Source organism: Apteryx rowi, unplaced genomic scaffold (genome assembly GCF_003343035.1).
Source record: "Apteryx rowi isolate R43461 unplaced genomic scaffold, aptRow1 scaffold_324, whole genome shotgun sequence".
NCBI lineage: Eukaryota > Metazoa > Chordata > Aves > Apterygiformes > Apterygidae > Apteryx > Apteryx rowi.
In genome coordinates this window covers 1,014,390-1,040,537 of record NW_020449686.1, presented here as the reverse complement: position 1 = coordinate 1,040,537, position 26,148 = coordinate 1,014,390, and the positions used below count along the sequence as shown (strand labels likewise).

Below are 26,148 nucleotides of genomic sequence, written 5' to 3'. Positions count from 1 at the left end.
AGTGTTACGCACAGAGGTCAGAGCTTCTGAGCAACCTTAGCTCCGATAATCAGAGCTGTTGCTGCTCGTTACTTCTGAAGAGCCAGTTCCCTTTGTACATTTTATTTATGTATGTACATACACACACCACACACACAGAAGAGCTGCACAGTTATGACCCATCTGAAAGAAAACACATTCACTGTATTGTCAGCACTCTATTGTAATGCACTCTACCCTTTCTGAATGCAATGTTCAGCTTCAGCTTACCACCCTGACAAATAAAGGAAAGCACTTTATGAAACCAATTTAATTGGGAGGTGACAGAAAACATACAGCCATTTTCTTTAGCCTTATCACTGAATTGGCTGTGGCTCCAATCTCAGCCAAATCCCACTCAAGAGCAGAAATTAAGCAGGTCAGGGGAACAGGTGCCGCGCCGTGTCTGTCAAGGGGGCTGGCATCCCCACAATTACTCGCACACAATGAAGCGGTAATCTTTACAGATCATCTCTCCCAAGAAGCATATTGGGGATGGGAGGAGAGGAGAAGGGTGGAAGGGAGGGAGGGAGGAAGGGAGGGATATAAAAAAGAAAAAAAAGGCAAGAAAGGAAAATGAATGTGTAGCTGCCTCGCGGCTCAGCAGATGTCTGTGCGTGATGTACGAGGCTAGGATAAGCTGTCGTAGCCTGCTGCCAAGCAGTGGTAAGTGATTAAAGCCTCCACCAGGCTAAGTACCATATTTAGAGTCTATGGGGTTTCAAAAGTTGCACCCATTCCTTGCTGTGCTGCCAGATGTTGTTGGCTGGTCGTGCTCCTATTCAGTGTGCGCGGGTGGCAGCAGTTGGTACCGCAAGTAATGCAATCTGGAACGTTTCCGGAGATGCCRTACATTAAACCAGTGTCACCCATCATTCACCTCTGCAGAATGCTGAAACAACTCCAATTTGCTGCCACTTCCCTCTTGGGAAATGGCCAAGATACAGTTGTGCCTGGCAGACCCATTTGTTTTACTCAGGTGATTCTCTTCTCTCAATGACCTCTATTAGTTTAAGTTTTAATTTAGATTAACCCCAGCACCCCAATTAACCAGTGAGGGGAAAAGCTAAGCTGTGACTAGTCATAACTGTGAAATCAGAATTTATCGAAGTTAAAGTTATTAGTAGGGAAAAAGGGCCATTCATCTATTGTTATTTTTCTTTAAAAAAATCTAGCATTTCATGGCCAATAAGTACCTCACTGTACAGGTCCAAGGATTGTCAATCACAGCTATTTCTCCTTGAACACTTCACTATTTTATTACAGTGACTTAATTTCTCTGTTCTTACAGTCCACTAAGACCTCAAAGCTGGATCCACTTGGATCACAAATTTTACCTCAGTGCTGTATCAGATTTAACCTCATCAACCACTGCTGCCAACAAGAACGGCACTCTCTCATCTCCACTTGGAAGCCTATGCGGATGTATCCGGCATCCTCGCTTCCCCCAGAAATGCTGCTCAATTCACAGCAATACTAGCAGAGACGCTCTTACAGTAAATACACAGACCTGGAGAGGAGGGAGCTTGGAGTACATTCCCAGCTCTGAGGCAGGCTGCCTTGAGCAGATTCCTTACAAAGCTTAAATGTTCAATGAGTTTTTAGCGTTGTCCTAATTCTGCATTAGGTGAGGTCTACTGTAAAAATTCCTTTGGACTTCAACCACAGTAGGGTTGGAAGTGTGTTGAAAACTTTCTTGGAGAGGGGGGGGGAAAAAAAAAAAAGGCATCACTAAATTTTGGTGAGTGTTTCCTATTTGTAAAACACAGAAAAAAATTACCAATTTAATACATCTTTTGTCCTGGCTCCATACATGAAATCCTAAATTTTGAAAGCATTCAAATGTTTTTGGTTAAATCAGTTATCAGATCACAGTCACATGGCAACAGCTCTCTTCCACTGCCCTAACACTTTACTATCCACTCCAATAACTATTCCAATTAGAAATGTCCAGCTTTCTAAAGATATCATTATATTTATTTAGTCCTGATATTAAAACTCTCTCTGTATCGTCAGAGCAGAAGTAGGTCTTTTTGTACATTGGGGTAGGACTTACAGCAAACCACACTCCTCAACATACTGCAATTTCAATATTTTATGAAGCTGGCACTATCATAATAACCAAATCACAAACACAAGGATTCCCTAGCTGCAGCCTCAACATGCTGGTGATAGATTCCTTGTTTCTAAGAATTTTGCAAATAAAAAGGAATAACTGGCCTAAATTCAAGCTGGCATAACTCCAAAAAAAAAGCGCTACAGAAGTCCCACAGCTTTTTCAGTCTGTTGGTAGATGGGATTATTTGGGCTGAGATGAGAGTAACTTAGGCACTTCTGAGGATCTGCTAGAATTGTCATTTCATAATGGGACTCTACCCATGGAGAAACAGTCACCTTTAGAGAATTCAGTAATTTTCCTCTTGTGTAGCAATGCTCACCAACAAGAACRACAGACACAGACCTTATCCTGCAGCCCGAACTCACTCAGCAGCCCTCGCAAAGTCGGTAAGTCTACATACACAATGCAGATTTGAGCTCTTACAGCCCTATATGGAAAGTTGAGAATTAAACTTTGAGGTACTTACAGAGATTTCAGGTGTTAAGTCAAATAACTGAGTTTCATTGGCCAGAGAAATTTTGAGATTTAGAAACTGACCACATTAACTCTAAGTATTAAAAACAAACTAGAGCCGTAATTCCAACGCAGATCTACTGTCACCTACCTGGTGATAAAAGTCATCATCATCAAATATCTCTTCATCTATGTCCTTCAGGTGCCTGTTGGAATCTGTCTGAGGGAGGACTTCCTAGGAGCACAAAGAAAATACTGAACGCTTGTACATGCATGTTTCTGTACCTAATCCTGATGACATCATACGTAGCAGTTTACAAACACTTAAAGATATGAAGGATTAGAGAACAGCTCCCATCATAACAAGCTTTTAAAGACTAGGAATACACTTAAAGGCAAGGCAGAAAAGCTGCCAATGCCAATATAGATTTATGATTCCTTTACTAGGAAATGAATAGGAATGTACAAAGTCTTTCTGGCAAAACATTATGGTTCTTTTTTCAATGTAGTCACAAAAATATATCTTGCAAGTGCATAATTCTACATGATCTCCTAGAATTGAGTGCTTATTCATTCTTAAATACCAAATTAATAGCAGATACATGCTGCATATGCTGCAGGTTATATGCAGTATGATCTTAGAAGTGACTTTCTGCGCCTAGGACTCTACACTCCAGAGTAAAGAAAGTTTTGCAGCCGCTTCCTCAAAAAGCAGACTTAGTGAGTGCATCATTGCCTATGGCACAAGAGCGGCACAATCCCACACCAAGACTATCAAGAACTGGCACAGGTGATACTGCAAACACCAAAAAAAAAAATTAAAGTGTTCACATCATCTTATCCATTACATTATAAAATCAACACTCATATCTCCTTCATAAATCTCTCACAAACAAGAATATTACCTGCTAAAAGCTCAAACTAATTGATTTGCAGAGTCTGACTGCTTCTACAGGATCAGTTACATAAACAAAATACCCTTACCGAATTTTCAGGCAAAGATTCAGGGACTGGATGAGATTCCTGTTCCTGCTTTCCAAGCACTCTATATACTGATCGCTTGGTCTGTGTCCGCCGTAGTAATCTCTCTTTGTCCATCATAATATGATCAATCTGAGTCAAGATTGAACGCTCAAAGGCACCGAAACCCTGCAACAACATTAACTAGTGTCAGATAATGCAGAAAGCTTTTCCTCAAGGCAGCAATGTCCCTCTATCTTTCCATGTCAGTGGATAAGCAGACAGCATTCCAGAAGGAGGGGGACTGGGGTTTGTTGCAGGGATTTTTGCAGGGATTTTTTTTTTGTTTCGCCCTCTCCCTCCTCTCCCAACTTGAGGCAACCTGAGGCCTGGCTTAATAAAGTGCCTTTGCTGTTCTGGTTCAGATAAACTTCTCAGTGATTAATATTAACTTACACATGTTAGGAGACCCTGGATCTTAGGGTGAAATGATTACCCACTGAATTAAAGTGTACACTTCAGTGAGGAGGAGGACCACAAAAGTCTCTAGTTCTGTTATACAAGCAGCTTGTAGATCAGCAACAGTGACATTTTCAAAGAGCTTTCTTGCTCCTGCAGGGTGGCTGTGCTGAGATGGCTAGCTGGGAGAGTACCAGTGCTATCCAAAAGGGYGGAAAAAAAACCCTTGGAAAACCATTTGCCATTAAGAATTTTTTTTTTTGTCCTTCAAAACAAAAGAGAGCAGCTTATGCCTTTGAAATTTGAGGGCTGCTTCTCTGCAAACTCCTTTAAGGTTGGGAAAAATGTGTACATGTGTATTTAATTCTTACTGCTGTAATTCTGGGCTTATCTTGGAACATCCATGATAGAAAACTGCTGTTCCACAAATCTCTGCTAAATGATAAGTACGTCAGCATGCATGAATGAAGACTTGCCTTTCCCATTTTGCCCGATGCCAACTTTGTCTTGTCATGCCACTTCTGCAAGACATTGTTCCGATACGTTCTGAAGTCAGCAAACCGCTTGGCCACAAATTCCGGGTAGTCTTCCATCTTTAGCTTTCGTTTGGGGAGGCTCCTCCTCTTCTTCTGAGCCTCGTCCACTTTCTCTTCATCACTACTGCTGAGGATTTCATCATCACTACAACAAAAATACACAGACTAAACACCCTACAGCTCTCTGAGGCAACATGCATAATTCTCAACTGCTCCTCCACTAAAACTCATGCCCCTTCCACCCCATGGTAGCATTTATGTGGAAAACCCCAYAGCTTAGCCCCTTCTTCACTCTCAGAAAGGTTACAAAATGGACTTTCCATACAGGCAGGAGGGATTCAAAGAGCCATTTATCCAGCATTTGTCACCCAGATGCAGCAGCAGCTGAGAGAGCAGCAGAGAATGAGTATGGTCAGGAAGCCTGCACATTTTCCTGTTTAAAAGGGCTGGAGACCAAAGAACTCAGAAAGGTCTTGCCTTATTTTGTATTCACCTCTCAATTTTTGATTGCTTTCTGTCTACCAGATGCCTTGTGCCTGGGTATTGATAAAGCAGCTCATCTTGAAGGTCCACTAATGCTCTCAGCAACGCCTTCAGGGCTTTATAACCTGCAGAATAAAAGACACCAGTGATTTTACCACTGATACTTGCTTTTGGTGAAGACTTAGCTTTGCAGTGCCTGGTTCCTCATCTTGAACCTGCATTTCTGCCACAGCTACTGCAGGTCTCATTAAATGTTTTTCTCTAACCAGTTAGAGATGTGGTTTTAACTTCAGATTGATTTATAACTGTTAATGTCAAACAACAGCACATTGAGAAAGAACACTTTACGAAAGAGGGAGGAGGAGAGGCAGGAGTGCCTTCTAAACATCTGCCTGGCCCCACCTTGGGAGTATACTGATCTAATGTTTCATCGACAAACATTCAGACTACAGATCCTAAAGGATTAGCATATTGAAGAAGCAAGTAATGTGTGCAGAAGTGTCAGATGACACATGCATATGACAACAACCTTTTTTGCTGACTAGTTCGTTTCTCTCCTGCACTACATTCTGCAGTGGAGGCCAGCTTCTGAGCAATAGCATGAATCAGCACAAGGGAAAACATATATACATACAGCCCATCTAAACTTGCACTCTCACTTTTCTCTCTTGTTCATAATGTGTATGGTATAGGGAGCAGAAGGAGGGAGGGCAAGAAGGAAAACTGAACTCCTGCAGGGCTGTGACTATTGCTGGTTTCTATGCCGCTGTGCTCACCACGCAGGAGGTATAAGAAATTAGACTGTAAGTAAAATTAAATGTAGCAAGATCTGATCTATGGGGGAAACTTAAAACAACGACCTGGCAAGTTTAATGAGAGGATTCCGATCAGAAAAGCAGAACTGCAGGTTCACCGATTCTTAGAAAGAGAGAACTTCCATTTTCAAGATTACCAATAGGGCACGCTAAAAATAAAGTGAAGAAAAGACTGGGGTGGAGGGGTGCCCAAGAAGGATCAATACTCATCCTCCTAAAACTAATGCTCACACCATGCATTTGCTTTCCAGGGTATTTGCAGACACAACTCCTGAAGGTAGGTCTGATACTGTGTATCCAAAAGCTTTCATAGCTGACAATTTTTCTGTATGTATGTAGATGCAGAGAAAATGATCCCTGTTACGATGATCTTATGTTCTCAAAGGACATACAATTTCAGCTGACCACAGGGAAGGGTTAACTACACACTGTTGCAGCATCTGTTCTTTAAAAGTAGTTTTTTTGTGGCAACCAACAAGCCTCCCTGCAGAACACTCTGATATAAAACAAGTATTTGTCTGGGCCTACACAAACTCTCCCTTCGTACATTGCTACACATCGATCACAGGGTCAGCTCTTAAAGGTAAAACACTTAGCACGCTTCTACCCAAAAACCTAAACTGAACTTTACAAAGATTAATCTACACTCATGTGACATCAGTATATTGCCTTCTATTTTTACAGAGAGGAGCCACAGAAAGGGGAGAAAATGCACTACTTGGATCAAAGTAGCACACCACACCAAGATCTGTTTTCTTGCAGGACTCGTACAGGCTTTGCTTCCCTCCCCACACACCCAAAACACGCATCCTTGCAGAGCAGGAGCAGCTCTGGCTGACAGCAAACAGGGCCCAGGGCAGAGCCTGGAGCAGCGCTGTGCTGGTGGGACGCTCCCCACGGCTCACCCAGTGACTCCCCACCAGTTTCTCTGCTGATGGGAAGTCAATGCAGCTATTTCGGTTAACTCCCAAACCTGCTTCTTCCTTAGCAGTTAGTGTAACAGAATGGAGGGGACTTTTGCCCAGTTGATTTTTTTTTTCTACCTGTTTTTCTTTTTTTAATGGGGGACATAGAGATCATGGCTAGAGTGAACAGCAAATCTTCATCAGCCAGACAAAGGCAGCGCAAGCAGAAATCAGCACAGAGGTCTCAATCTCTCACATGTTGCCACTGTGATATTGCTCAGTTGTCACCATCTTCAGATAAATTATGGCCTGACCTCAGTAACAGGAATGTCAAGGAGAAGACACTTTAAGATTTTTGTTGCAGATCAGCAGTTGGACTTATCCTCCCACCATCCACAGTTCATTATAGATACACTGACAGCTGTTCTATATAAACCTATTAAYAGATTAGGCTTGCCATACTTGTAAAACAGTCGTGTGTTAGCATCAAAACAATTCTAAGAGACAAATAGACAAAAGCCCTTAAAAATGCATTTGTAGTATATGCCTGAAGCTAGAGCATCATTTGCAAAAGAAAGTGCCCCTGCCCTAACCTGAGTGCACAGCTTACAGCAGCAAAATCTTTCCCACTGCCTGTAACACGGCCAAACGTCCCCAGAGCTTCTGAACCTGTTTATTTTCTACCCGCTGCCTCTCCTCCAGCAGCAGCACTAATGCACCCCAGGCGGCTTTGATCCTGCCAATTACAACTGGAGTAGCACTCCAGCTCTTCGGGGGTGTATCAGGGCCACCGCGAGCAGGCAGGGAATAAAGGCAGGCTCAAGCTCCCCCAGGCTGGGAGATACGGACCCCAACAGAAGTGGGGATGGGAAGCAATTTTATTTGGAGTGAAGGGGATGGAGAGGGCAGGGAAGACAATGTCCATGTGTCTAACCAGGTGGGAGGGCTAATTATTCCAGGCACTGACTTCATCATGAGCCTCTTACAGCTGGGTAATTTCCATGCTTTCAATTCTTGTGTATTTAATAGCATTATTGGATAGGATTCTCACTGTTACTGTTGGGTGCTTAACTGTGCTGTAAACTCAACTTCACAAGCCAAGTGTCACCCTCCCCTGCCCTCCTCCCATCCAGCCCTGCCCTATCCATTTCACATTTAATCTAAGAGGGACTGTTTTCTTCCCAGTCTCCTGTCTCCCTTCATCTTCTCCTCCCTCTAACACCCTCATCTGCCTTTTTATTGCCTGCTCTGGGGAAAAGGCTGAACCCATTTGTGAATGAAGGCAGGATAAAACAGACCTGTTTTACAGATGCAAACTATGGTTTTGAAGGAAAGCCAGGAGCTAGCGCTCCCACTCTCCTGCCCCCCAGCAGATCATCTTTTTAATGCTGCTCCTGGTCTGAAACAGAAGAGAGTCACAAACGCAGAGCCTTCTCTCCAGCAGACCAGTACATTAAGGCAACCAACTAGCAGCTTTCACATGTGATAACCGTGGGGTTTCTACCTCCTGCTCCCTCTCCAGCCCTGTTTAGAGAACAAAGCCAGACGTATGTCAAAGAGCATGGGCAATGCCAGCCCCGACCACGGGCCTCCTGCTGCCACGAGCTGGGTTTATGCCCTAGCCAGTCCATAGATTTTCAATTTCTAAAGCTTTTGGGACCAAGATGACACCCACATGATGGTTTGCACAAGCACTGCAACCTGGTCAAGGCTAAAACAGTGTTGTTAAAGCTCTGCAACTACCCTAATTCTGCCGTCGGTACCACTTCTGAGTGTCTGCAAAGCCCTGTTGCGTACTGCTGCCCAAACTTTTCTCGGGTCCCCCTTCCCAGCTCACTGTCCATGCAGTGGGCAATGACGGCAGACTGCAGACCAACGGAGAAAGCAGCTGTAAGTCACAGTACGAGGAACTGCCCTGACGTGACTTTGCTGGCAGAGCCTACCCTCGCTGCTAACCCCCATGCACCACTTCTACTCCTTCTCTCCTACCCTCTGCTAGCAATTTTGCTTCATCTTTCATATAATCTGCACTGCAATCCACAGCAGCATGTTTTCTACCTTATACATACATCAGTGTCACAGCTCACACTTAACATCTGCCCTTATATTGGGCCATAAACCATCAGTAAGAAAAATCTCAAAACTGTCTCCATGTTCAGGAGTTATTTGTACGTGTCCAACCTAGTGTTTTTCGAGGACAAGTGGCTCAGCACTTCCTTAAAATCAAGGAAAGCTGGACTCCTTTATGGTATTTCAATACAAGCAACTAAAATCCCCAAACCAACAATTCATGCTCTGTGGGTAGGAGAGGCCAACTAATCCCAGGACAACATGCAACCCCGCCTTCCAAACTTTTCTAAAACTGCCATTTGAGAAAGAAAAAAGGATGCTGAGGGAGATACATCTGCAGCTGCTACAAGAACACAGACACTGCGGTCTGAATGTAACTTCCAGCTTAAATGGGACTCAGAGTGTCTGCGGTGAGACACTAACTTGTAGGAGTCACTTTTAACAGTCCATGGGAGCCCCTTCATTTTGTGTACTGGAGTGAAAAAGTTGTTCCAGATCCAGCAGACAGCATATCAATCCACCAAGAAAGCTGGGAGCCACTATCAGTAAATCAAAGTGTGCCTTTCTGTTAATACTCTCTCATACGTTCTCATTTTATACATCCCTTCACCCAGTCAGAAAGTAGCCCTGGAGTATTTAGCTCTATTCAGGGATAGCACTGCCATGTATCAAAGTGTCAGGAGACCCACCAGAGATGAAATCTGTCCTACTGCTCTCAAACCACAAAAATCAATTTTGTCAATGCCAGTGGTTACAGACAAACCGGCTCTGCTGCTGGCGTTACCCTCTGCGTGGCGCTGGCTCCTGGCTGGCGGGCAACTAGCCCCACCAGACGTACCTTTGATCAGCCATCTCGGCCGCCGCTGACACCCAAGCGTCGCTGCGCAGGGGAGCCGTAAGCATCACGCTTGCCGTGCTCTCCCATCCCTGGAAATTCAGCATTTCTACAGCAAGGCAGCTTCCTGTGCAGGAAAACATCGGCACTCTTTTGCACGACCTCTAAAAATGGGGGCTCGTTTCATCTTCCCRAACAGCTGCAGAGAGCAGCAGCTGGTGGGGAGCAGCAGGGAACAGCCTCACGCAGAGACACTTTAAGTCAATGGAAAAAAGCAGGTGCCTCAAGGCCAGATTTTCAAAGGTATTCAGAGCACCAACCACTGGGATTCCCAAAACGGCTCCATGAGGCAACCCCCCCGCCAGCCTTCAGAGAGCCTGTGCAGCACATCCTCATGATGCCGAGCCCAGAGGTCAGCGACGGAATCCTAAAAATTGGGGCAAAACTCCCAGGATTTCACTCCATCCAGTGCAGACGGAAAAATGCTGGGAGCAGATGCTGGGAACAGCATTTGGAAGCTTAAGGGTAAAACAGAGCCAGAGAGAACTGCAGTTTACCCAACCCAATGGGTGGAAACGGCTGTGAGAGGACGGGGGAAAGGCTGCCGCCAGCAATGAGACTGTAGCTACACCGCGGGCCTGGGCATTAGGAAGGCTGGATAGCGCTCGCTGTGCCTCGGCCTCCCATTTATGCAAACTGGGGTGAGAATTTTCCCTATTGCACAAGACTGTTTATCTGTACCGATGATACCTGGGAACTACATACATGGAAAACGCAAATAAAAGCTTCTTGAAAATCACCTTGTTCCTGTGAAGATGATGCGTCACAGCAGTATGGGGGAGAAAGCAGGAAGCTCTTGGAGGAGAGAAACCACAGTCAAACCGGAGGATTATTTTCCATGCCGAGGACTGGAAGTCCAGTTCTCGGGGTACCTATGGAGGCAGCCCGGCACCTGCCTCGCCTCTTGCAACTCCGAGCTCTTGGAGCAGAGCTCCCATGGGAGCCCCACCACCACGGACCACCGCACACRCAGGACACGATGGAGATTCAGTGCTCACACCAAAGCTGGAAATTAACTGCTTTCCCCCCCCCTCAATTAAATGCGAGGTTCTGGCATCACGGGGATATTGTCGGTGCGCAAGCTTTTAATCTTCCGTACACCTCCGCAGACTGCACGAAGCGCTCGCGCAGAAAAGCTGGAGCAACGCTTGGGTTTGGGCTACAGTACGCAGAGCGAAAGCGGAACTGCCAAACACCGGGAGATTCCCCCTCACGCCTTGGAAACTCGTGTGTCACCGCTTCACAGAACACGTGCGGTGCCCAACGCACCGGTCACGTTACATAGACGAAAATACGGAGAGAAACCAAATCTACTTCATTTTAATAGCTATCCATAATAAAAATTGTCTTTATCATGGCCATGTATTGACCTAAACATTCAGACGATGGAGGAAATTCTCACTCCTCTCAAACGACTCTGGGACAGGAGTTAAACTACAGGTCAAAATGACACTCGATACGCTGGCCTGAGAACAATACTTCTCATTCAAATCCACAAGCCAGCCACTTGCACTAGTCATCCCCAGCAATTAATCCCCCAAGAAACACGTTTGATTAAATCTTTTCAAGCAAATCCTTTGCTTTGCTTTTGTTAGTTCACTTCTTGTCAACATCTATTAAAATATGCCTTTAATTCTCCCACAATCTTAAAAAACACCGATTCCACTGTCTTCAACTTTAATCAACTGTATGGCCGGCATTTTTCATTTCATAATAATGTGCTGTTTGGAATTCAAGAGGCAGGCTCAACATCAATCATTCGGCAAGAATTTTTCCACTGCAATAAATATGCAAATGAGGAAAGCCAGTCAGTCGTATTTCAGGCCCGACTTGCTAGTGTTTTAAAAAAGACACAAATTTATTAATTGCCGTTGGCCAGCGGAATCCTATTACTTTGGGCATTGATTACAAAGCTGTGTGAGTGATTATTGTGCAACTCGCAGGCTATCCAGGCATGAGGAAAAATTATTAAAGCAAGGCAGAGATTATCAACTCAGAATAACAATAAGCCTTAACATTTTAGGCCTCTAACTTCTTCAACAAAGAATTACGCCAGAGCTCCACTGTATCATAATTCTGAAGTCTGTCAGTATTACTTTTGGAGCTTGTTCTATATTCCCAACAGCAGAACAATGTTCCTAGCCAAGGAAAGGCGGGGGGAATTCCTCAAGGTATCACATACTTTAACATGAAGCTTTTGGACAACAGCTTTCCTATTATTCCCACTGCGTAACTAACCGTAAGAGAGGGGGAGAAAAAAAAGGGGTATGCAGGACTTGCACTATCAGGAGGTGATCTTCACATTTGCACCCCCCTGTCTTAGTGTCCCAAAACTAAAACAGTACTAAAATAAAAAGCTACGGGTGAGCTCACAAAAGAGAAGCTAGAAGAGCCAGCCTCGACTAAATTATAGGCTAGTTACAATCCCTTTGGCAGCAGAGGCTGACCTGATTTTTTCAAAGGTGCTGTAGTTACACGAACGTTTCTAATGGACTTCAGTTGAATCCCAGCACAAAGCACTTATAAATCTGTCCAGGTTATTTTAGGAAATCATGTGAATAACATTTCCTCCATGCTTCCCAAAACACTGAGTTTCTGGGATTTTATCAAATGATAGTAGGAAAAAGGCCTACTTTTCTGCTGATTGCAAGGAAAAGGTCTGTGCCCCACCAAAAGTCCAATTTGCTGGTTCCATTGGAATGCAAATGACGCAAAAGCCTGGTGCATAGACGAAAATTTTATTCCTTGAGCACAAAGGAACCAATGCTGCAAACCTCTTTCACATAAGCAGTTCAAGTGACTTCCACAGAGTTACTGAACGGACTCAAATTAGCCCTTTCATTCTAATATTATTGCTTTCGACAGTAAGGACAACAAGATCAGACAGAGACGAGTTTSCTAAAACTAAAGAAAATAAATAGATGGAACAATAGAATAAAAGGCTTGGTATTCAAGGATTTTATTAATGGGAACTGGGGGAGGGGGAAAGCAGAGCAGGGAGAGAAAGAGAAACACTTTCATGAAGTTCATGCTCTACTGATTTGCCTCAACCATCATCTTTTGAATCAGCCCAAACCAGGGAGCGGATGGGGCTTGTAAAAATGAGATTTTATAGAAAAATGATGTTTTACATTACTGTAAGTGTAAAGAAGCTGACACCATGTGTTCCAGCCTCTGCCAGGCAGGAATCCCCAAATACAAATGCAAGAAAGGAAGAAGAAATGTGAAATTTCATAGTTATCTTGATATTAAGGCCAGAAGGGAACATTAGCCCATCTAGACTGACCTCCCCATACAATACCAGGCCATTAATTACATTTATCATGACAAGCAGTGAGTTTCCATCTCAAGGTAACCAATTGCCAATTAATTCGAGTTAGCTGACATTTGCACATGCTTGTCTGGATGCTTTGCAAGCCTTTGTTTCCCTGCATCTTGTTTGCGGAGTATACAGACTAACAGGCACAAGTATTTAGCTAAACTTGATTTAATTAGCTATTAATTATCTTTGGAAACTCAAGTGTAGGCAAATCTATTTGATGTGCCCAAAGTCTGGTGTAATCCCGTGATCTGGAGTTTAAATACATCAGGTCAACAACTAAGTACTTTCCTACCATTTCTTGCACTAGAATTTATGACAGCTTTAAAATAAACCTCAACAGTGTCCAACACATACAGCTACGAAGATAACCTATAAAATGGGAGCATTTCAATTTTAACACATCTCTGCAAGAGAGAAAGACAAAAATTCTGCTCAAGAGGACTAAATACCACAGGCTAACAGCCTTGACAATCAGCGCAGAAGGGTAAGTTTCTTTCTGGGGAGGAAAAAAAAAGCCTCAAATTTCCTATTAAATAAATATCCTGTGCTTCTCCAGTACCTCCCACACGGGATTTCTGAACGCTTCACAGACAGCAATGACAGGCCACAAAATACCTGCCTGACTTCTCCCCCGGCCCAATTCTGCAATGGGATTAACACACACAAAACCTTCCACCCCCAATTCCCCAACTAAACATGCGCGCACACAGCACCAGAGCTCTGAAACTGAAGTCTCTCCCTTTGTCTAAAGTTTCTCACTCCCTGTCTCTTCCCCATCGCTTGTTGGCACGTACTCAGAACAGCCGCCCGTGAGCACGGCGCTGCAGCGTACTTACTGGTTCTAACTCTTACCAGAGCTCTCCAAGGCATGGCATCGTTACAACAAAGTTTACAGAAAATGGTCGATCCAGTCAAAAGAAAAGTCTTCTCTGATGTCAACAGGCTTTGGCTCAGGCCCACAGAGTTGAACAGAATCTTCATTAGATCAGAGAGGAAAGGTGAAATTTGGGAACACCTGCATCCACATCCATTAAAATCAAATTCAACACTGCATGAATTGACAAGCACAAAGTTTTTGTATTCATAAAGTGTCTAGGCTAACACAAAAATCAATTAAAAAGAACTACCAGTTTTAAGTGGGCTAGATCTGATCACAATAATTTACACTCAAGCTTGAAACCCAGTTCTGCTGTCACACATTTGTGCAGGGCTCCCAGTAAAATCTTCAAAGCAAGAATATATTTAAGTCTATGATTTTGCCTAGCACCAATTAACCCTGTATCTGCTCTATGCCTCTGGAAACTGTGTAATCGGTCTGTGCCTCAGTTCCCCCTACCCACAGGGACACCACCCATCCCTACATTAAAGCATTATGATCTCTAGATGTACATATGGATACGCTTCAGTTTTAGAAGTGACCCATGAATAGAGATAACAAAATTATGACTGAAATTATTGGCAGCTGATTCCCGTAGGCCTCTCTGAAAAATTCCAAGCCTCTATCAATAAAACACATTTCATATGACAGCTTTTCACTAACTAGATGTGTAAAATGAGAACCAAACGCAGCCAAGGAGCGAGGCAGAGGGCGAGCCCATTAGCCAGATACACAACCGGAGGGGAGAAAGTTTTCCCAGGGACACATCCTCTACGGGAAGCAGAACAGGTTCTCCAGTACCTGAAGCAGACTTGGTCTTATGCAAAGCGAGTCACTACTTAACCAGCTTCTTGGGACACGACTTACCTCGATGTTATATGGAATAACATTGCGTTTTAAACATCAGGAATCAGAATAACAGAACCCAGCAGAAATCCTTACCAAAAAGCTACTAAGAAAATAAAAACACACACTTAGCAGAAAACAAGCAGAATCTTTCCCTCTGTTTAGAGTCTCCTTTCAGCAGGATATTACAGAACCTAACCCAGAAGAAAATAAAGGCATTTGGTGTGAAACAGTCATACAGAAAGGTTCAGCATGCAGGAATGTAAAACCAGAAGACACCTGGTATCGTTGGAGGTCTCCTGCTGGAAATGAATGCAAGTGGGATTCTGAACCACTTCCTTAAGAGGCCCTGTCCTCAAGCGTGCTCTGTTTAGTCACAAGCCACCAATGCTTGTCACAGGAGCAGCTAACCAACCTGGAGCACCAGAGCCCAACTCAGGCGATTATTATAAAGGTCCTTGGGGCTCCAGAGGGAAGGGCAGTCCTTTACTAGCACACCCACTGCAAACGCAGCTTACTTCCACCCCAGAAACAGAGACTTTTCCGTCGCAGTCCAAGTGTTTGGACTGCACCAAAGAAAAGTCAACATCTTCATTTCACAAGCAGCATCAAACACTCAGCCTTGGGCTCTTCCAGGCAAGTCCTGCAAAGTTTTCTAAGTGCACCTTTTAACTCTACTTTTCAATAAAATGTAATTAAATAGCAACCGTTGGCTAGCTGTACCTGAGACATGTAACACCTTAAGGGAATAAATAATCAATGTGTAATATAGGTTATCCAGCAACTGACTCCAAGTTGAAGAAACTGGCTACAGTAAGATTATGAACAGTGAGTTGCTTCCTGCAAACTTTACATGGAGTTCATACTCATTTCCCTTTTTTCCTCTTTCCATTTCTTTCTTTTGATCAAAGTTTCGCCACAGCACCTCACGTAAAACACGTTTTGAGGATGTAAAAGGTGCGCATGCCTTGATACTCTGCAGTCCAAAACCAGTACGGACAAAGAACGGCAGGACTAAGAAACAGTCTCCAGGCATCAACTGTCATTTCCCATTACAAGGTTTAATTGCATCACTAGAGTGGTCATGAAAAAATGTATTATGCATAATGCTGCACAGGCAGCAAGGAGGACTATTTGTAGGATGCAAAAAAAGACTGGTCTCCACCATTAGATTTAACCTAGCCCTAAGAGGCAAAATGCACCATTCTAGTATCCTCTGGCACCTGGTGCAGGGTGTTCATAGAGTGAACAAGGTCGCACTTCGCAGCACTGCTCATCAGTCAGCCCTGCTAATGGCAGCGCTCTTCAACTCTCCGTCTCCAGTATAAGCTCATCTCTTTGCGTGAATGTGTCCAATGCAACAACTCTTCTGGAGAGATTTTAAAGGGATACTATAGAAATGCAAAAAGCCTGGGGAAACAAGTTTTCCTCTGGATAACGGATCTTCCTTGAATAAAAGGAACACAGGAATTGCTTCCTGTGCATGGAGGAAATGGAGGAAATGCCCCTTAACTCACTGCCATAGAGAGAAGGTCCACAGATGAATACTCCAGAGTAATACTGCAGTGACCAGGAAAGTAAGATATAGTTGACTTTAGAGAATACAAATTCAAGCTCAAGAATCATTGTAAAATGGGAAAAGATGCAGAAATTTCTCCAGAATTTAAAAATGCAGTATACAATTTTGTGTCTAGTAGCAGTATGCAAGGCACTGTGCTGAAAAATTCAGGCCACTGCTAGGCAGTGCTCACTGGTGCGGCTCCATTAATATGTTAATAACCCCGGCAGGTTTGGGGATAATGGCCTTGCAAGCACAAGGAGAATCTCATTTGATTTTCGGCTGGTTCACTTTATTCACGTTGATTTTCTTAYTGATCACAAACCTTTGCATAACTTCTCCATAGCTCTACAAAGTGTAAATAATAGTTAACATTTGCCATCCCCACTTTTGTTCCTTCAGCAAGCAGATCCATTCTTACAGTGCTGACCACCTGCACAGTGAGAAGCACCAAAGAGAACAAAGAACAAGAAGCATTAAGAGGCAATAGCACCGGATCCTATACGTCTTCCTCTTACTGAGATCTGTTAATTTCTACATTTCTTCAGAACAACTTATCTTGAGCTTATGCTGAAGAGCAGAAACATAGGATTCCAGTACCTTCTCTTAATCCACTGACAGATGGAGTCAAAGCACAGAAGCAAAAATTCAACTGGTAGTTTACATTTTATGGACTACTGAAGTCTTGGAAAGTATATGTGAAAGCATATACAAGCACTTGCTCTTTTGAACTCTTGCAACTTACATCAGCATTTTGCCTTCTACAAGAGCCTCACCTGGGCTTCTATACACTTTTAACTCTTCATCTCTCCAGCTAAAGACTGAAAATAACACTTTACACTATTTAGAAGCTGTAATTTTCAGCACTTTTTGTGAAGCATAAAGTATCAGTGTCCAATTACCAGCCACTGGCACATTCCCAGCTGAATATTTTTAACCAAAGTTGTAAGGGGAAAGCAAAATAGCGAGAACAGAGCTACAAGACAATTTAGGAATTCTAGCTACCCAGGGCATATACAACAACAGCGTCTAGCCTTTGTTGATTGAGAGAGATTACTCCTTAAAGCTCTACTGTTCCCTCCCCCAAAGTTAGCTGTGGGTTGGTTTTTATTTTTTTTGGTCACTGAATCAAGATTTATCATAATAAGCCCAAACCTTGGAAATGCTTAATTCCTCACACTGGATGCTGGCTTTGCTAATGTTGCTTCCACCTCTTCTTTGGCTCTTTCTTGCCCTTGAGGTAGTTTTTTGTGGTATTTCCATGAGATCCACCTCTAACCTTCCTCCCCCCCCCCCCCAAAAACGATACATAGAAATATGAATGGCAGCAAGCAATCTGTGCAGAGACACAGCACAGAAACTTGCACCTTGCACTCCTTTTCTATGTAAATAATGCAAGGATCCTGCGGGAACATGCCAGGGATTGGAATTTTTAATTAATGGGTCTCTTTAATGTGCAAATCAGGAGCAGATTGCAAATTCTGACTTGCATTGATTATGAAAAACATTAATTGAACGTGCAAGACCCCAAACAGAGGCAACATCTCAAGCCCTGCACTAGACTAGAAGATATGGTGCAAGAGAATACAAATGTATCTTGGAGAAACAGACCACTCCAGGCAACAGCACCTTAGAAATGTAAGCTGTGGGAGTTCATGTGTACAGTGCATTAAACATTAAGCATTTGCACTGCGGCCGCTGTAATTTCAGTATTGAAAGACCACGCAGACTTTCTCCGTGGATGCAAAACAGGAATAAACATGAGCTCCATGACCACAGTTTGGTCACCAATTTGTATGTAAAAAGGATGACAGAAAAAAATCTGGAATATAATTAAAGATCAAAAAAAAGGAAAGAAAAAGTAAGACAGTGCAAACAAAGCAATGCTGTCTCTTTAAACAGAAATTCATCCTATATAAATTATGGCCATAAACTTTTCCTGCAGTGCAGCCTAATTAATTCTTGTTCTATACACAAAGGGAAATGCTGGGTGACAAATGGGTGTGAAGCCTGAAAGCTGCCAGGTCTGCAAAACATTTTCTACTTCAATTTATAAGCAATTTTGCAGTAAATCATCCACCAGAACCTGAGATCTCAGGAATGCAAGACTGTCCAAGGCACGTTATATCTTTTTTTTATTTTTTCATAAAGATTACAAAAATAATAAACACTTGAGTTTTTCTAACCTCCAATCTCAAAATTTGGGCAACAAGCATGATCTTATCATTTTTGCTCAGATTTGGCTTTAAAACTGCAACTGTACAGCACATTGCTGTCAACTCTTTAACACCATTATACTCTATCCCTTCGGGAACTTCCCTACCACCACTAGCTGCATGAACAGAAAGTTGTCTCATATGGGAGGTACCAAAGAGGCAAAGACAAGGAAGGACTGTTTTCCACTTCAAAACACTCATCCTTCCTGTGAACGTGCAATACAAGGTTCTTGAGTAATGGAAGCATTTAGGATAAACTACCAAAAATATTCTGGCGTAACTTTGAAGAGATGCTTGGGACTTGTCCAGGGTTCAAAGGGAGCTGGGCACTGAGAGCCCTCTGTGTCCACCCACCTTCAACAGGCTACCACTGAAACTGAGAGTTTGGATTTGGGGACCAATTGCTTTGGCAAATTTACACACCAAATCGTTTCCTCTTATTCAATGAAGACCATGAAAACATGCCCAATTTAAACAAAGTAGCAATGTTCATTTATTTTGCGGATTTGGAAAGAAGTGCTGAAGCTTCCCCAGAAGCAGGGTATCATCCAGTCCAAAACAGTGTCAACATCATAATCATCCCAAATCCTGTCCAAGACTGAAGCATGTTATGCGTAGTGGAACAGTCTCAACATTCAGTATTTACAAAGCCCTGTCTTCAACTCACAGTGAACTGGTTAATCTTTAAACCTTCCTGTGTACAATTCTAAATTTTCCTGGTTGGGGAGTGAGATCTTGCCCAAAAGCTGCTAACACAACAGGGATGACAACTCAAGAGTACAGAACTGTGTACCCAGCCCAACAGATCATCATTTACAATAAAATAAAAGGCTTAAAGAAGCCACTAAACCACTCAATCAGCTAAAAATTAGGACCGTTATTGGAAGTTGATTTATAAAAAGTGAGATGGCCCTCATAAATCAAATTTGACTCAAGGTTCATCAACTCAAGAAACAGCTTTAAATATATTATGACATATAATTTTAGAAAGGACTTAATTTCGCCTACTGAACTGACAGGTCACACCCATGTTATCCAGACAGGAGCTCCTTGAGCGAAGACGTAATACAGCTCAGGCTGCCCATGTGGTAGAGCTCTAGCGCTGTTGATTAGTCATGCATCCCTCTCACAATGCCCAAAGCAGCAAAGTGAGAGGGGGAATGGGTGTCACATAATACCAAATATGTTCCCAGTCTTTCATGAGACCTTCCTGTATGATAAGTTTATTCCTCATTTCATGCTTGGTACATTGTAACTTCTGGAAAGAGCACCTTTGAATAGCRGTGAAAGGTATCTGCATCAGACAATAGCACAGCTCAAAGTGAATATTTATCATAACCTACTTTACCATACAGACTGCACTAAGAAAAAGGAAATTTAAATTTGGTTCCATAGAGAATACTAGTAAACAGTAAACAAGTGCAGAATGTTCCTAAAATTCATTACTGTTAAGAATAATGCATACAGTATCATAAATTCATACCACACTATCTGTATGAACTGAGTTCCACCCCTACATAAATGCAACCACCTCAGCTCAGACACATACACATCAAAATGTCCACCCTGTCTGTCAGGCTAAGCTTTTCCTCTGCAAGCTTCACGCGGATCCCTCCAGCTGTATCTCCTTGCTGTCTTCACACATTAAACACATGAACGCACATTATCAGGAACATCAGAGTATGCCACTGCAACTTTCTTGCCCAGATTATAAAAAGAAGATGGGGAGAGAATCATGGAGCAGTTACTAACCATGGATTTCCCTTTAACATTCCGGACAACTGAAAGATTAACCTCTCTGCTGTACTGTGTACTGTATTATACTCCATGTTCTTGGATGTATTTTGCTTATGGGAAATATCAAAATGTCAACCATTGTTTCTGTTAAAGGTCTTTAATGATATTGCATTTTAGACCTGTAATGAAACATGGTGCTTGGTGCAGTTTGTAATGCATCTCATTAAGTACATTAATAACATGCATTTCACCGAAAGGTCATCTTAGTATTGTTGGGAGTTTGCTTTTTTTTCCTTAATCACTTTGTTTAAAGCAGCAGAGCTAACTTTAAAATATAAAGTAACTCACCTGCTGTAAGTCCAGATAAGCTGATTAGCTACTGTGTGCAGATCACGTGTAAGCCATAAGACAATAGTCAAAAGTTGGTGCAGAGGCAAGATTCAGGGTCAGGCTTAGCTATGGCGGAAGTTCCTAATCCCGTTTAAACTGATTTGTGCCAGCCTAGGCCCAAATTTCACAATGTGAAGGTATCACTACAGCACACACAAACTAGAACACCATGAGGCTGAACAGACATACAATCAGCACCAAACCAGACAGTTTAGATCACATTTCTGCTGTTTCGCATGCAAGGTTGTAGACACCACCACAGTGTTTCATACCAACTGGATTATATGGGGGAGCTTCTCAGAATCCTCCAGGATATCACAGGAGGTTTCCCTAGAGAGCTGAAATGCTCTGGAAAGTAACCAACCAAGTATTTCAAGAATGAGAAAGAAGAAATGTACGTGAAAGGAACACCAACTTGCCAATTTTTAAAACGCCACTGGGCTTATCTTAGTTATTCAAAAATCACTGAAAGAATACCCTTCAAAGTTCATTAATTTCTGAACAGTGGGCACAAAAGAACAAACTATGTATAAACATCATCATCTGTACGATTTTTGAAAGAAAACAAAGTCATAACAGGGGAAAAAAAGACACCAACCAATACTTGTAGTAGTTTACATTAACTCCTAAGGATGACAAATCAGACATTTGATCTCCCTATACATCTACCTGAACACCAATACAGAAGATGCCCAATTCCAGAAATTAAATAGATCCACAACCCACTGAAGTTGAGGACTTTGTACTTATCAGTTGTTGCGTGCACATTATGTTTGCTGTACTGGAGAGTCTACTACAAGTCTCATCAGGTCAATATCACTAATAGTGTTCCTAAAAAATAAACAGATGAAACAGTTCCTAGCTGAAAGGATACTTGCTGTTGATTTGATAGCACAGGCCCTCTCCTTGTGCTGCATTACAGCTAGTTAGGGGAAATCTTTGCATTCACTGACCCAGCACAAAGTTGGTACCATGCACCACGAGGTGTCTCTGGACAAAGCAGCATCCCAGCTCTGCACCAAACACCAATAACCAAATCAATCATTTCTAAGATCCAACAGGAAACTTGCATTCAAGCCTCACAAACTAAAAGTGAGGGCAGGACCCAAGTTGAGACTCACCAGCACAACATAAGTGACAAGACTGGTCACCAACCCAGATCAACTAATCATATCTATGTGGATGACAGGTGGCATTGTCTTTGTCTGGGATAGAAAACTTTGTTTTATGTTTGTAAAGGACCTAATTAATGATTAAAGCAATACAAACCAACAATTAATACTGACGCTATAGATGCACACAACTCAAAGCCCTCACTTTCCCATTAATGCTTCCCCATGCAGCAACATATTGGCTACAGCAGAGTTTACCCAAAGTAGAAAGATTAGAGAACTGTTACCATTCTTGACAGCATTGTCAAATTCTTGTCCACCTTCCTTTTTAAAGACTGGGAAAGTATCTGGCTGTGGAAGCCGGTTAGCTGTTAGGAGTACTTTCTGCATCTTGATTCTCCCTTCTAGTAGTTGATCCCACAGCACTTCATAAGAGAAAGAAAACCAAGCATTAATTTCACAAGCCAAAGCACTTTCCCTTCACCATCCTATGGTGCTGCCTGCAATTCTTTGAATCACAAAAAATCATCTCTTTGCTTTACTGTTCAAAAGGACATCCTGCAAGTGGAGGTTTGTAGTCTAATGGGACAGATAGGAACTACATTCAGCATTACATTCTGGAAGGAAACAGGAGTACCAGCATCACTGCACAGTACTAGCAGTGTAGGAAGTCCCCATCCCCACCAATACTACGAGTATATTCAGTGTCAATTAAGCCAGTGAATAAATACACTTCATAATAGCTAAATTTTGTATCAGCAGTGACACCAGTTTGCTTAGCACACCTGGCAGAAGATTTGCAAATGACTAGGGCTGCTGCAGCATACACATGCAGTGCGCTAACAGCATGTTATCATGCCGAAGTGGTTCCTAACATGGCCAGTTTCTCTAGTGTCAGCAAGGTGAAAGCATTGTTAAAATACAAAGCAAACATGTACAAACCTAACTGGTTCTTCACAGCTTTTCCTTTTTCTACTTCTTCAACTGCTTGTCCTTTTGAGAATGTCATCATCCCTCCATCATCCTCGCTCTCTTTGGCGTCTTTTATATTGTCATGGTTTTCATTCTGATATTCCTCCTCATCACTTGCTTCTTCCATGCTGGCATCGTCTTCATCTTCCCCTTTACTGCTTCCTACATCATCCATCCCCTCTGTAAATTTCTCAAAGTCTGTGATGTTCTGGAAAGTGAACTCTGGTGCCTTGAGCTTGACAGACAAATCTGTTTCCTTCTCTTCATCGTCTTCCAAGTTGTCTTCCAAGTCATTTTCCTGATCACTGCCAGCACTGCTGGGTTCCTCCTTTGCTTTACTGCCCAAGCTGCCCTTGTCTTCCAAATCTTCTTCACTGCCACTGGACCATTCATCTAATGCTTCTTCAGCTAATAGTTAAAAGAGAACAAAGTTATTTAATTACCAGCAACAACTGCCACTCTGTAATACGTATCATCAAATGGGTACTGGCTTGGGCTATCTGAGCTCCAAGCTCTGTTTTATAGTACAAATCTAGGCATGATGTTACTTTTTGCTTTGGCTAATGGAAACTAATGGAAACACGAGGCCACATCCACAAACAGATCCCAGCTCACATTTTCTTCAATAATGATTTGTAGATCCATGGGTTACCTGACAGCCTTTCCCGTGGAACAATGACACAATAAGAAAACAAGGTGGTCAAGATTTGGTACAGATGTCTCTACAGTTAGAAACTGTATAAACGTGCAGTCCCCAATATACATTAGCTTAAAAATATCAGCTTTTTCTTTTCCTCCACACAGTGTTCGGTCAGTGCTCTGGCTAGCCTCACCTTACACTTAGTCACACTTTCTTCAATCTGTAGAAGCAGACCTCCTCTTTGGAATTTCCCCTTCCCTTAGGCCAAAAAAAAATAAGGCCTGGGTTTCAGGAAGGCACTTCAAAAAGGTGTCCAACTTAGTGCACCTGTTTATTCCCTGTAACAGGGATCTAATGTTTCTCATCTCATTTCAGATGGCACTAATTCAGTCTAAGGGGCTAACATTAGATTGGAAGTAGTCTCATGAAAAGGGAAAAGAAATGTCATTTCTTACCAGATCCTTCTTCAGACAGAGCATCTCCCCAGAGTTCTTCTTGCAAGGCTTTGCGAGATGTGGCTTTTCCCAGGTACCTTTTATCAGCTTCCAGGAGAGAGGCTGAAGCTTTTTTCCGTATATTACCAACGGGGAAAATGTCATCCGCAGTTTCATCCTCAAATTTGTCAATCACTTTAGCAACTGTAGCTGTGGAGAGAAAAAAAAAAGGGGGGGGAGGTCTAAACTGAACTGAATTTCAAACTAGAAGAACTAACTGCAAAGAGCAGCCATCCTTCTCAAAGGAAAACTCTCCTCATGCTCTGCAAATAAAAATGTGCTGCAAAGGCAAGCTGGATGGCAATACAGCTTCACGTAAGACTTCAGGATCTAGAGCAAGCACACTTCTTTCCCTGGTGAAGAAAAGAGAGCGCACTAATTCTATGTGATGAGCAGAAAGGTCGTTGGGGAATCAGAGGCAGAGAGAAACAAAGTCCAGCTTTGAGGTGTTAAAACAGCACCAGTCCTGTCTAGAAACTGGAGTGAAGTAATACTTAAGATCCAGCAGAAAAGACAGACAGCTCCAAGGGCACTTTTCAGAAAAAAAATCCTGGGGCATCTCCATGGCTAGACATGCTCTCACACCTTCCACTGCCAGGTTAATCTTTGCAGGAGGAAGGGAGATGTTACATGAACGGATTGATTCCAAAACACCTCTCTCTGCACTTCTGACTTCTCCATGTATGTTTGGTACCACAGGGCTCACCTGCAATACAGAGGTGATCATTTATTACCAAACATCAAAACAAAAATGCTGAGTTAATTTTTCCGAAGCCATCGCTTGGACCCCTGAACATCACGTGAGCCTCCTGAGAAGTGTGGTCCTCTGGGTGGAAGACTCAGCACAGCTGGAATGCCTTCACTCCATGCTGACAAATTTAAGGAGGAAAAACTGCAACTCAGATGCACTTTGACCTCTTGATATATATATATATAAAATGCACAAAAAATTGTGAATATTTTAGAATGGCTAAGCAGAGAAAATAATTTCACTATGATTATTATTCCCTTTCATACYCTTCATCTCCAGGACACAGGAATGAAGTATTTCAGCAAAGAGGACTCATCATACCATATTTCCTCCTTATTTTCATTCATGTGCGAGACCCCCTACATGCAAAATTACAGGGTTAAGATTGTTCAACCAATTGAGCAATCCAACTGGCTGAACATTGCTAAGTGCTCATTTTAATGTGTGTTTGCAAATGTTAATGTCTCACATATATTGCTTACTTGTTGGGGGGAAAGTTTTTAAACCATGACAAGTCACCAGGGATGGTGTTTTATTTCATCACTCAATGGACACTTGACTTCAAACTGGTGAAAGAGAAATYGGGCCTCTCCCAAAATGCCTTGGACTCAAAGCCGTTTTGTGGTGTTATAAAYGCAAAGGCAAGTTCTACAGACTCCTCAATGTGAGACAAAACTTACCCTAACACAACAGGCTTGAAACATCTCTCAGGAGCCAGTGCAGGACACCACAGCAATGGACCGTGTGCTGCCTGCAGCGGCAGCCCCGAGGCTACGTGTCAGGGAACACCAAACCGTTATGTATTATTTTGCCTGCCACCTCTGAGGAGAACTTCCTCATCAACACAAAGCAAGTCAAAGACTTGGTAAGAATGCAGGACACGCTGCTATGTTCACCAGGAGCCACACAGCTGTTCCTAACTCACAYGTAGAAATACGCACTGTTTCTGCTAGTCTTACAATTTCTAAATTTAGATGTGCCAACCGAGACACCTCTTCTTCCCYGCTACCCCGTGTGATACAAGCGCAGGTAATAAGAAAACCGCTGCTCCGAAAAGCCTCCAGCCTAGGTAAGACACAAGGAAGGCTGGAGAAGGCTCGAGGCAACACAGCGAAGACCCCCCAAGGCAGGCAAGGTCTCCCCACGCATCTCCCGATCACCAGGATGTGACAAAGTTGCTCACTGGAGCCACCAAACCTCCCTTTATTCAGAAAAATAAGGAAAGCTCTTGCTCGGGCTCAAGGCCAGCAAGACCCGATCTAAACGCTGTGGCTCCAGCTACGAGAAGAGGCCGAGCCGTGCGGCAGGAAGGGCGGCGCAGGGCCACCTGCGGGGTGGGAACCGCCACGGCGATGCCACCACCTGCGTGTCACGAGGAAAGACACAAACCTTGCAAAATTCACTTCAAAAATCGCCCCGGGGGCCGGGGTGGGGGGGAAGAGGAGTGGCACAGACCTGCCTCAACACCGCAGGTTTTGGCCTGTTTTCCCGAGGGAGGTTCCCGGGCGGATCCGCTCCCC

At 43.1% G+C, this 26,148-nt stretch overlaps 1 protein-coding gene across 1 annotated transcript in view; it reads right to left on the bottom strand.

The window, feature by feature from the left end:
- Positions 1-24,901, bottom strand: part of AATF (apoptosis antagonizing transcription factor) — a 55,724-nt gene extending 30,823 nt beyond the window's left edge. The window contains exons 1-8 of the mRNA XM_026071329.1: positions 24,895-24,901; positions 23,839-24,027; positions 22,714-23,151; positions 22,059-22,196; positions 5,039-5,153; positions 4,486-4,690; positions 3,575-3,739; positions 2,742-2,825 (exon numbers count right to left, since the gene is read on the bottom strand). Coding sequence (XP_025927114.1) covers positions 2,742-2,825; positions 3,575-3,739; positions 4,486-4,690; positions 5,039-5,153; positions 22,059-22,196; positions 22,714-23,151; positions 23,839-24,027; positions 24,895-24,901 — 1,341 coding nt within the window. The remainder of the gene's footprint in view (positions 1-2,741; positions 2,826-3,574; positions 3,740-4,485; positions 4,691-5,038; positions 5,154-22,058; positions 22,197-22,713; positions 23,152-23,838; positions 24,028-24,894) is intronic.
- Between the last annotated feature and the right edge of the window lie 1,247 nt (positions 24,902-26,148).